Source organism: Lagenorhynchus albirostris, chromosome 9 (assembly GCF_949774975.1).
Source record: "Lagenorhynchus albirostris chromosome 9, mLagAlb1.1, whole genome shotgun sequence".
NCBI lineage: Eukaryota > Metazoa > Chordata > Mammalia > Artiodactyla > Delphinidae > Lagenorhynchus > Lagenorhynchus albirostris.
Window position 1 is genome coordinate 22,239,757 of NC_083103.1, and position 12,484 is coordinate 22,252,240.

Genomic DNA, 12,484 nt, shown 5'->3' on the forward strand with positions numbered 1-12,484 from the left:
TGTTACGAGTTAGACAAGGTCAATACATACATGTACAGCACTTCCGCTGTGGTGAAATATGGAATCAACGTAAATGTGCGCCAATAAAGTGCTCATAAAAACCTGGTTCATTCGTACAATGACGTTCTAAGTAGCCATAAAAAAACAAAAGGGAATAAGGAAGTGCTCTTAAGTAATGATATGAAAATATCTACATTACGTTACGTCAAAAAGAAGCAAGATGCAGAACAGTGTGTATAATGTGCTACCTTGTGAGAAGGGAAGAGAAAATATATGTATTTTTTATTTACACGAGAGCAACAAATTCACTTGTCAAATCTGCTCTAACTTGCTGTTCTGTCACAACTATGATTTGGTTTCCAAGAGACCCTTTGAACTGAAATATACAGTACCTTGATTTTTTTTTCAGTATCTTGATTTTTAAACACACAAAACATACATGCATTTTCAAAATTATATGTAAATGCACTGGGTTGTGTCTCCTCCTCTCCATCTTCCCAAGTAGGAGGCTGGAGAAGGTTGAAGCTGTTACTGGAAATTCAGTAGGGCAACAAAACACTTTAGCAAACTTTATCCCCTGAAGTTGGGAAACGCTGTGCTAGAGACACCAAACCACCTCGTTAGACCCTAGTCTGTGGACCTCGTATAAAGTGTCAAGTATCCCCCGCTGCTTTTCCACAAATATTCCTCATATATGCGTAAAGAAGCTCTGGAAGAATAACCAATAAACTACTGTAATAAAAGTTATCTTTGGCAGGGGAGTAGGAGCTGGGTTTCTGGAGTACAAGGCAGGGAGATTCTTCAATGCATATCTCGTTGTATATATAAATTTTTAGTACACTGTGAACACATCCTACTCAAAAACATTAAAAAAATTTTTTTTGAATTAACAATAACCACCATCAGGGTTACCAACAGATGGCTTGAGGCCGAGAAGGAATTGTGGGAGTGCATTCCCACATCAAGGGCACAATATCAGGAAGCAGACTGTCCTAGGGGATCAGAGAATCCCACAAGTCCTGAGAATCTGCCAATGCAAACCCACCCCAGGCTGGTAACCCGAGAACCTAATGCAGAGAGAGGGGGGTGAGGAGAGGACAGAGCCAAGCTGAGGACAGTCTGCGCTGAGCCACAGTGCGAGATCCACCATCTATTTCTATATTCTGTGTTTATTCTGCTTGCACTTGGATTACAAGGAAAGGGTACTTCTCAAAAACTCTACCCTGGTCTTAGCTGAACTGAGAGAAAGGGATTTTCCACCCCTCTACCTTGAGGTACCATCTCCAGGGGGAACTCATCAGTAGCTTCTCTCCAAAACAGAATCGGGACCCCATGAGTTAATTCATCGAATCACAAACGTCTACTGAAAACCTACTCTGTGTCAGATGTGGTGTGAGGTGCTAGGAGAGAAGGATGGAAGAGCTCAGACAATGACTTCCTGCCCATCAGGACCCCTCTCCCAGGAGACAGGGGTACCATCTCGTCCAAAAAATGGAAAGTATCAAGGCATTAGGGATGCACAGACCTAAATTCACAGAGGGACCACTCACCCTATAACCATCCTCACTACATTTGCCAGTTAAGCTTGTAAAGCACGAGAAAGAAGAGAAAAGCAGAAGAAAGACAACAGAATCGAAGAGCCCGTGCTTGGGTTCCCTAGATACGGAAGAGATGGAAATCCTGATTCCCAAAACCTAGGACATATGTTCCTCCTGGGCACAGAGGCACAGAAACCGGCAGCCTTCCTTCCACTTTTTCCATCCTTTCCTAGGGTCTCTTCCCAGGAAATAGGAAAGTTATTACATATTGGAGCAAATAATAATAATAAACAAAAAACAAATTGCTCCTAGGATGGAGCCTAGCTTTTTTCCCAATTAAGGTTTACTAAGCACTTACTAAGTGCCAGGCACCATTGTCAACAACGTATATGTATTTCCTCATTTAAGCGTAAAACAAAACCGCTTTTTATACACAAGAAAATGGAACGGCAGAGGTTACTGAGGAGGGCATGCAGCAAGCTCAGGATGGAGAGGAGAGAAGTCTCACTGAATGTGAGGGTCTGGAGGCAGCCGCCTGGGTCCGAAGCCTGTGGTCAGCAGTAACCTTTGCAAGTTAACTGTACAGTTTAGTCCCTTGTAACTGTTTCCTCAACTGGAATTTGGGGATAGTAAGGGTAGCCACTCCACAGGATTATTGCAAGGGCTAAACGAATTAATCCTTGAATGGTATGCTCCCGGGATACAGCAAGGCTCAGCAAGTGTCACTACCACCATCATCACCACCATCATGACCATGATCACCACCACCACCATCACCACCACCACCACCATCACCATCACCACCACCATCACCACCACCAGCACCATCATCACCACCACCACCATCACCACCACCACCATCACCACCATCACCACCACCACCACCATCATCACCACCACCACCACCACCACCACCACCACCACCACCATCACCACCACCACCATCACCACCATCACCACCACTACCACCACCATCATCACCACCAGCACCATCACCACCAGCACCATCATCACCATCACCACCACCATCACCACCACCATCACCACCACCATCACCACCATCATCACCACCATCACCATCACCACCACCACCACCACCATCACCATCATCACCATCACCATCATCACCACCACTACCATCACCACCATCACTACCACCATGATCACCATCACCACCATCACCACCATCACCACCACCACCACCATCACCACCACCACCACCACCATCACCACCACCACCACCATCACCATCATCACCACCATCATCACCACCATCACCACCACTACCAGCACCATCATCACCACCATCACCACCATTGTCACCACCATCATCATCACCACCGTCACCACCATCAGCCATTGAGCTAGAAAGAGAAGGACGTGGGGACCTGAGAGTAATGGGAAGTGAATGCTTATGTGGGACTCAACCCAAAAGGGAAATGGGGCATGAAGTTCAGTCAGAAGCCAAAAGGGCAGTAATAAGGAGAAATGAGGAACCACTCACACGCTGATCTGTACTATCTCACCCCCTTTTCCTCCAGGCTGACTGGGTGAGACACCACCCCAGATGACAGGATTTCCTGTTATTATACAGACTGTCATCTCACCCCGCACCATCTTGTCAACTCAACTTCCCACTTCTGTGGGCTTGAAGGTAAACGAGGCACAGCCCAAGCTGGATCTAGCTGGTTATGAGGTACAGGGAGGACCAGATGGCAGGCAGGGCATGGAGAGGCAGAAATGATGTAGACAATCACCTTAGATGTGAGCCACAATCTCTCTTGTGCACAGGGAAAGCCCCAAGGCAGCAAAATCCCAAAGGATAATGAAACAGCTTGGAGACAGGTGCCACAGGGCTAAAGTTTAGCCAGCACGAGTGGGGACACCATATCAGTTGTGAAGTATTTCTGTGCCATTTGGCAATCAGGGGCTGCCGCACGTACCCAGGCCTTTTGGTGGGATCTAGCCAGACGTCCTCATGGTCTAGGAACAGCAGGGGGCCTCAGGGTCCTGTGCCTGACGCTATAGCTCGTCAGTCAGTGCCTGTCCAACCTGATCATTAAATCCTCCTGAGATCACCCACCTTGCTTCTGCAATAGGACACGTTTCAAGGAGGTGGCGTCTTTTAAGCAGAAACACAGGGAAACATCCCTTTCCTCTGCTGGCCCATTCTATGGGGGCCTATCAGAGGTTGTGTGCGTAACTCAGATAAAATTCTAGGATTCTCACACCTCTCTGTTTTCTGCACCCCAGTGGGTGGCAGTGGGGACAGTGAAAAAGATGGAGAAAACCAACAAAAAGCATTTCCAGAGCTCCTAATTATGTCACATGTACACTGCTAAGCAGATGGCACAAAGCATCTTGAATTCTCCAAGAGCCTCTAAGGTAGGAATTTATTTTGCAGATGAGGCGACTGTTGCTCAGAGCCTTCCCTGAGGCCATACACTGGCAGATCCCAACTCAAACAGAGGCCCATCTGAACATCAGGCAGTGGTACCCCCATCCCCACAGGGGCAGGCAGGTAAGGTGAGTGAGGGAAGCAGACGGGCACAGACAGTGGGGCTGCAGCAAACTCCACTGAAGCCAGCAGCCAGGCCTCGCTCCCAGTGACCAGTTCCAGATGCAGCGTTGCCCGATGCAGACTTTCCAGAGAGGCCTGGATCTTCAGGTGGGATGTCCAGATTTCCAAACACTGTGCAGGCCGACCACTTCATGGGCCAATCCCAGAGGTTTCTGATTCACTACTTCCCTTCAACTAGTCTTCCTGCCCCCAGAGATGAGTCTGTTTCTCAACTAGAGCAGACACAAGGTATCAACACACGGCCAGGCAGAGCGCCCTGGGCCAAAAAGAGAAGATCTCGCCTGCAGGCCTCCCAAACGAGGGCCCTCAGAAGACGATGCCCCACTCATCCGATGATCTGTTCATGAATCCACATCCGGGAGCATCAGGCCTAAATCTGGACAATGCCAGGCATGTGCCTCTTGCAGCCACTTACTGTGTGTTGAGAAACATGGGAAGCTCAAGTTCAAGTCCCAGGTCAGCTACTAACTAGCTCTGAGACTCTGGGCAAGCTATTCCAGTCCTCTGTGCCTCTATTTCCTCATCTGTAAGATAGGGATACAGTGGCACCCGGCTCATAGGGGCGTGGTGAGTTTTACAAGAGTTAACACACAGAGCCCGGCACGCACTAAATAAATGTTCTGCTGACGTCTACTGTTATCACTACCGCACAGAATCTTGACTCAGCCTGGTCCCTTCTGCCAGCCTGTGGGTTCCATCCGGCCTCTCCTCTCCTCTCCTCCCCTCCCAGCTCTGCCCGCAGCTGTGGGTCCCAGCACAGTCAACAGACTCCCTCACAGAGCTGGAAGCATCTGAGGTGGAGCTCCCTTCCGGGCCTCAGACAGCCAACTGACTCAGAACCAGGACGTTTCAACTCCGACCTGTCAGAGACCGAGCTCTATTCTTGGAACCTCCTCTTGCCTTGAAAATCTCTGGGGTTTCCTTCATGACACCTCCCTCCCAACAAGAACAGAAGCGGGGTGGTTGGAGAGAGAAGGAAAATGTGAGTTTCCTGCCTCAGGCCAGCTGCAGATAACTCATCTCTGGTTTCCGGAAACCTCATCTCTGAGCATTTATTTCTGCTGAGAAAAAAAAAAAAAAAAACCAGGAAGAAGGAGGGGTGAAAGAGTATGGAGAGAGTAGTGGCAAGATCTTTATATCCTCACTTGCCCTTTCTACCTGATTCCCACCTGTTCATCCTGCAGATTTCAAAGGAGGCATAGCTTTCTCCCATATTTAATCACGCGCCCAGCCCCTCACATTCCCCAGCACCCTGGGTTCTGCTGCCACCCCACGCAGAACATCCTATGATAGCTGCCTATTCAGTTCCCCACTCTCACTCTGCCGTAAGTTCCCCAAGGGCAAGAACAACCCACCTCAATGGCTGCCCCAGAACCTGGCCCAGTACCTGGCAGAGTCCACAAATATTCACTGATTAAATGAACAAAAGCATCAATGACCCCTCCCTCTACACGTACCCCCCCCACTCCCACCAGCCAACCAAAAAGTGAAAGCACTTTTCAGAAACTACTTGCGTAGGTTCTTATAAGAACCAGTACAAATAAATCATGGCTTTCTCACGCTTTCCTAACTTTCTATCATCAGTGGAATAGTTGCCGAAAGGCATGTTTAGCAAGGGCATGCTTCTGTGTCAGAGTTTGGCCACTCTTGTTCCTGGGAAAGCTCGTGAAACCCAGACCTCTAACAGAGACGTGTGCCCATTGCCAAAATGCAGCCACATTAGAATTGAGGCTGGGGAGGGGCGTTCAAAACCACATCGATGCCCCAGAGAGAATTTAAACCAAGAAGACACTCAGGTCCAGCCCACACCAGTGCAGACGGACACTCAGGGCGGGCAGAATTGAGGCTGGAGAGGGGCGTTCAAAACCACATCGATGCCCATAGAGAATTTAAACCAAGAAGACACTCAGGTCCAGCTCACACCAGGGCAGACGGACACTCAGGGCGGGCAGAACTGTAGATTGTGATGACGAGGGATTTCACTAGAATATGTCTATGCTGAGGGGTGATTTTCAATAGAAAAGATTCTGGTTTATGGTCTTCATATTGACAGACCATGAGCCCTGACTTTAATTTGGGGAAAATTGGCCACTTGATTGAGGTGTGACATTCCTGATGAATTTGTTCTTAAAAGGTCTCTGCACCTGAATAGACATTTCTCCAAAGAAGACATACAGATGGCCAAGAAGCACATGAAAAGCTGCTCAACATCACTAATTATTAGAGAAATGCAAATCAGAACTACAATGAGGTATCACCTCACACCAGTTAGAATGGGCATCATCAGAAAATCTACAAACAACAAATGCTGGAGAGAGTGCGGAGAAAAGGGAACCCTCTTGCACTGCTGGTGGGAATGTAAATTGATACAGCCATTATGGAGAACAGTATGGCGGTTCCTTAAAAAACTAAAAATAGAATTACCATAGACCCAGCAATCCCACTACTGGGCACATACCCTGAGAAAACCATAACTCAAAAAGACACATGCACCCCAATATTCATTGCAGCACTATTTACAATAGCCAGGTCATGGAAGCAACCTAAATGCCCCTCAACAGACGAATGGATAATGAAGATGTGGTACATGTATACAATGGAATATTACTCAGCCATAAAAAGGAACGAAATTGGGTCATTTGTTCAGACATGGATGGATCTAGAGACTGTCATGTGGAGTGAAGTAAGTCAGAAAGAGAAAAACAAATATCGTGTATTAACCCATATATGTGGAACCTAGAAAAATGGTACAGATGAACCGGTTTGCAGGGCAGAAATTGAGACACAGATGTAGAGAACAAACGTATGGACACCAAGCGGGGAAAGCGGCGGGGGTTGGGGTGGGGGTGGTGTGATGAATTGGACGATTGGGATTGACATGTATACACTGATGTGGATAAAATGGATGACTAATGAGAACCTGCTGTATAAAAGAATAAATAAAATTAAATTTAAAAAAACTAATGAGGAAATAAGTGCTAATGAGAAATGGGGTTAAGATCATGTGGAGTTAGATGACAAAAATCCTATATCCTGGCTTCTGCATCAGGAGGTAAACTGGCTCACTGTGAGCAAAAGTTGTTTTTAAATTAATAATTAAGAAAAAGCATGAAATTTCAGACTGCTAATTTTACCATAATTACCATGCATGGTATCACAAATGTCCTTATTTTTTTAACCTGTTTAATTTATTATTTTTGTAAAAAATCTTTGAGTAAATTTGGTGATCCAGAAATATGTGCAATTAACAGCAAAGGCGATAGTGAAGGACTCTTAGCTCCATCCATAGGGTGTGGACAATGTATCAATAGCATATTCTGTTATGTTCTTTCAACAGCTATATAAATATACCAGTGAGATTAGACCACCACTTCCAGGGTTGTGTTCAGAAGCATATTTGTTCTTGGCAATAATAATGGGTAGCGTGAGAACCACATTTCCATTGTTAGCTTGAGGAACACTATATAAGGAATTTTCTTGTTTTCTAAAACACATAACATACACAAGCATATTGTATCCTTTAAGTTGCTAATTAATGTGGACACAAGTGCATGGAAAGGCATTATCTCTGTACCTCCAATAATTTTCATTTCAATAAAAATGTAAACTATGGCTGGACACTTTCCAGTCTTTTTTTCAAAAAAAAAAAAAGGTCTCCGCATCCTTCTCTTGATCTAGTAATGTGTTTTAGAAGTTGAACATCCTTAGTCCAGAGTTCTTCCTCAGAGATACCCCGAAGTCTATCTACTTAAGTTTAAACTGAAGTTCATTTTTAAGACATGGAGACACGTCTTAGAAGAAAAGATCAATTGTTTGTAACGACTGCATTTCAGAACCCAGTTATATAAAACTTACCTTCCTGGTCATCCTTCGCATTGGCTAATATTTACACAAATTCATATTTCCCAGGGAACACACTAACTCCACAGTTAGAAAGATGGCCAGGGCTGGCTGGGGTGACCCGGGGAAGCTGATTTAGGCTTTGACATTGGACTTGGATAATCCATCAAAGTTTATTACTGTTTGGCTGGAGTAGAATGAAGAACTGAGAGAGTCATTTCCTCTTGTTCTTTCCTCTGCAGAAAGGAGAAACAGCTGGCTCTCCTTGTAAGAACTTAGCCTCACCCACACTTCCAGGCCAGCACATTCTTGGAAGGGCCTGTCCTGGACCTCTCTAGTTCAAAGTCAGCTCACCTCATCCAAACAGCTAGAGAACTTTGTATACAGTACTGTTTATGGGGCAGTTCATCACACTGCCCTGTGCTCTCACGCATGGTACTCAGCCAGCATTTATCACTTTATTATTGCTCAAGTTTCATAACAGGAATAATAATGGCTAACATGTATTCGGCACCAGATCTTGTAATAATGAGATTTTTAGCATTATCTCAGACCTCCCAACCACTATGATGTTCATGTCATTATTTTCCCGTTTCATAAAAGAAAAAACAGAGATTGATAAATGAAGTAACTTGCCCATGTCACACAGCTGGCCTAATTTTGATCCCTCGTCTCTCTGAATCCAAAAGCCACTCTCTTAACAAGTTCAACTATTCTCTCGAATCTGGCAGGGATCTTCTTGCACATAGAACCGTCATAATTGATTGAAAAATGGGCTTGAGATGAATAGCCTTCTCTCCTTTGGCATCTTCTTCCCTCATCCCTACCGCCTCTGCCCCTCACCCCACCTGGTCGGGCCTCAACGCTGGCCAGTTTGCCATTATGTTCTGCAAACGGGTCTTTTCACAGAAAAAAGAGAGTGAAGAAAAACCAAAACCTGTCAATTTAAATGTAACCAGAGAGTAGTATGTCTGTTTTGGTGTTTTAATTACTGAAATAAAGGCAGCTGTGTTTATTCCCATGTTGGCTCTTGCATACGTGGGTTCACTTTATTTAACTTGGGACGACCAGGTCATACATATGCCTGGGGTGTGTTTCATGTTCTCAGTTATACTCTGAGTGTCTGTGCTGGGAAAGCCCATCTCTGTTCTAACCACCATCCTAAAGAAGGACAGAGGGCAGACGGTCCAGGACATGGTCATCGAAGCTCTGGCTTTTGACAGCTTTGAGTTGTTCACATCCAGGCAATTACTTTCAAACCCCAACCATATGTGTTTCTCACTAGCCTGAAAATTGCTCCAAACATAGAGAGGAACATCCAACAGCCCCCGCTAAACCCAATACTGGAAAGGAGTGTTGGAGGAGTGATGTGATCCTTGGAGGGATGTTAAGAATCACAGTACATGGTACAGATGGAGTCCCAGAGGCCTTGGGAAAGGAACAAAGGCAGAAAGAAAGATCAAGACCATTGGCTTAACACTTCTTCCAGCCTAGAACCTCTCTCTCTGACACTACGATACAGTGCAAAGAGCACAGATTCCACTGGGGACTGAATTGTGTCCCCTCACCCCCCAAATTCATATGTTGAAGCCCTACACCCATAATGTGACACTATTTGGAGGTGGGGCCTTTGGGAAGTAATTAGGTTCTGATGAGGTCATGAAGGTAGGACCCTCAACAGTCATGTTGGGATTAGCATCCTTATAAGAAGCGACACCAGAGAGCTTGCTCTCTCCCCATCACGTACACAAAGAGGCCGTGCGAGGACACAGCAAGATGGCGGCCAGGAAGCAGGCTCTCACCAGGAACCCAATCTGCCAGCACCTCGACCTTGGACTTCCCAGTTTCCAGAACAGTGAGAAATAAACATCTATCGTTTAAGCCTCCCAGTCTATAGTTACAAAAACCATTCGGCAGCCTGAGCAAACTAACATAGGTGCCTACGTCAGACAGGGGTTCACATCCTGACTCTATCGTTCATAGCTGCGTGACCTTGGACGAGCTATTTTGTTTCTCTTGCCCATCATTTTGCCGATAAGCTATGCACTGAGAACAATGATTGTCTCTCAGGGCTGTGAGGAGGGCTGCATGTGATGTATGTGAAAGGTGCCTGGCACTTTTCCTGGCACCTCCATCCACGTCAGTTCCCTTCTCCCCCACTTGGGTGTCCTTAGCGCTGGAATCTGGGACACGACACCCCATCAGCGATGCCGCCCCATGTATGCTATGGCCGATCTCATCAATGGGCAGCCCGTTGGTCAACTTCAGCCCACAGATGTGTTTTGTTTGGCCTGTACCAATGTTTGGGGACATTTGGATTACTTATCAACTTTTAAAAGACAAAATTTCACATAAAAATCTCAATTTCTGGTTCTTCTTGAGAAATAAGATGGTATGTCACTGGACCTGCATTGTTCTGGGCAGGGGGGATCCCCTTAGACAGAGGGTGAGCTCTCACCTCCACTCTCCAGGCCGGCTTCACCCACTTAGACCTGCTGGCTACCTGTGGGCTTCTGAGTGAGCAGCCCGGGGTTAACAGGGCTGTTGAAATCTAGCGTGGCCCGTATTTTTCCTAGCTGCCCACAAAGATTTTAAGTACAATTTCAGGATCAGTCCCCTGATGTGAGGAACAATTAGCACGTTCCTGAGTCACCGTTTTATTTATTTATACATCTATTGTGAGCTAAGGAACGTTCACGGAAAAGACCGAGATCTTAGTTCTTGGAGTAAAATTCAGCTCTCGCAAGCTGGGGGGTTGGCCGACCCAACTTTGCCCTTGTCACTCAACATCTCAGGGCCTCAGTTTCCTCCTCTGTAAAAGGAGGGCTTGGGTGAGATGATCTCTATTGTCTCTTTCCATATTTGTGTAATTATTAGGCGGAATTCAAGTGCCTGGCTAGAAATTTAACACAACTCTGTTTGCTTCCAAGCTCTAAACGTTTTAATGAAAGCAGAGCTCTTAAAACACCTCACTGACCCTTAACACAGGTCTTAACTAAATGTAAACAAGACCTGAATAATGGCCTTTTTAAATGTTCTGCCCATTCCAGGGTTAGGTCTTCACCCTTGATGTTCTGCACTTAACACACCCAAGAGGAATGAACACCAGGGCATTAAAAGACCTGATGTTCAACCTCCTGTCCCAGGAGACCTCGGGGCTCTGGGCCCTGCTTGCCTCTCTGCCCGCATTTCACCAAAACACAAACCCAACCACACCACCACCCAACCTCCAGTACTCTGCGCACGTGGGCCTTCTTTCAGTTCCTTGCTCCTTGCTACCACTGGACTTTTGCACGTGCAGTTGCCCCCACCTGGAGCCCTTTCATCTAGTTAATTCCCACCGATCCTTCAGATGACAGCACAAGTATCACATCACCATTCCTGGCCTCCTTGGCAAGATCAAGTCCTACTAACATACACTTTCATCACATCAGCTGTGTTGTAGTAGCCATCACAGGTGCATAATATTACATTTTACATGTGTGATCAGTTGACTAACGATTATCTCCTCAACTGAACATAAATTCCAGGAGAGCAGGGGCCACATCTGTCTTTCCTCATTGTTGTTTTTCCAGTGCCTGGCTAATAGGGAGGCACTCATATATTTGATGAATGAAAGAACAAGTAGTGGACACTACTGGGAAGATTCTCAAAGACATTAAACTCCTCAAGGACCATGTCTTATTGAGGGTTTCACCACCAAAACCTAACAGCAATGACAGTAACGATGATGATAAGAGCTCCAAGTACCAAATACTTGGTGTGTTCCAACCCTGTTCTTACAGACTATTTATGTAGTAACTCAATAACTCACAAGAATCTTGTGCACTGGAAGTAGGTGCATTTCCTATCTCTGTTTCACAGAAGAGGAAACCAAGGCACAAAGAAGTTGGCGAGCTACTTAGTAAAAGGAGGGACAGTAATAAAATCCCAAGCCGTCTGCTACCAACTGCTAGGCCACCCTGGCCTAATATGGCACCTAATAATCAAGCAGGGCACAAGAAATGTTTACAGAATAAACGGCAGCTACCAGATGTCAGCCCTCTACCCCCTGCACCCCAGTGACCCAAACATACATTATACACATGGACAAATGGACGAGCCCTCTCTGGAGCGGAAGTCTAGACAGATAAGGGCCTCAGAACTTAACAGTTACAAGAGTCTCATTAAAGCCAACAGAAGCAGCAATAGGAACCAAGCAGAAAACAGAACTTAAGGTAAAGCTCCTGGGGGTGGGGTAGCTCCTTCCACCCCAGCTCAGGCCCACGGTGGGAGGGTCCCGGCCTGGCCAGCCACATACCTGATGTTTTCGTTCAGTGTGTAGAGCTCATTGCTTTGCAAGCCGCCCCCTTTAAAGACATTGATCACGGCAGTCTGGACGCTGCAGGGAAATAGAAACGACCCCTCGTGAGTGGATCTGTCTCCCCGGGGCCATTTCCTCAAGCAGCTCAGAGCTGAAGGTGAGTGCAAGGGCCGGGAAGCCTGTGGCACAAACATGGCCATGTTTTCTGTCCCTGGAATCCGT

General features: G+C 46.3%; 1 protein-coding gene across 10 annotated transcripts in view; it reads right to left on the reverse strand.

Annotated features, from left to right (window-relative positions):
* The window catches only part of PRR5L (proline rich 5 like), a 72,212-nt gene that overhangs the window by 38,921 nt on the left and 20,807 nt on the right, over nt 1–12,484 (reverse strand). For 8 of the 10 annotated variants that reach the window (XM_060159388.1, XM_060159386.1, XM_060159380.1 and 5 more), the window contains one exon: nt 12,260–12,340. The exons of the other annotated variants lie outside the window; for them this stretch is intronic. Coding sequence is in view for 6 of the 8 variants with exons in the window: in XM_060159380.1 (XP_060015363.1) it covers nt 12,260–12,340 (81 nt within the window). In the remaining 2 variants the exon portion in view is untranslated. The remainder of the gene's footprint in view (nt 1–12,259; nt 12,341–12,484) is intronic. 10 annotated transcript variants of the gene reach the window in all.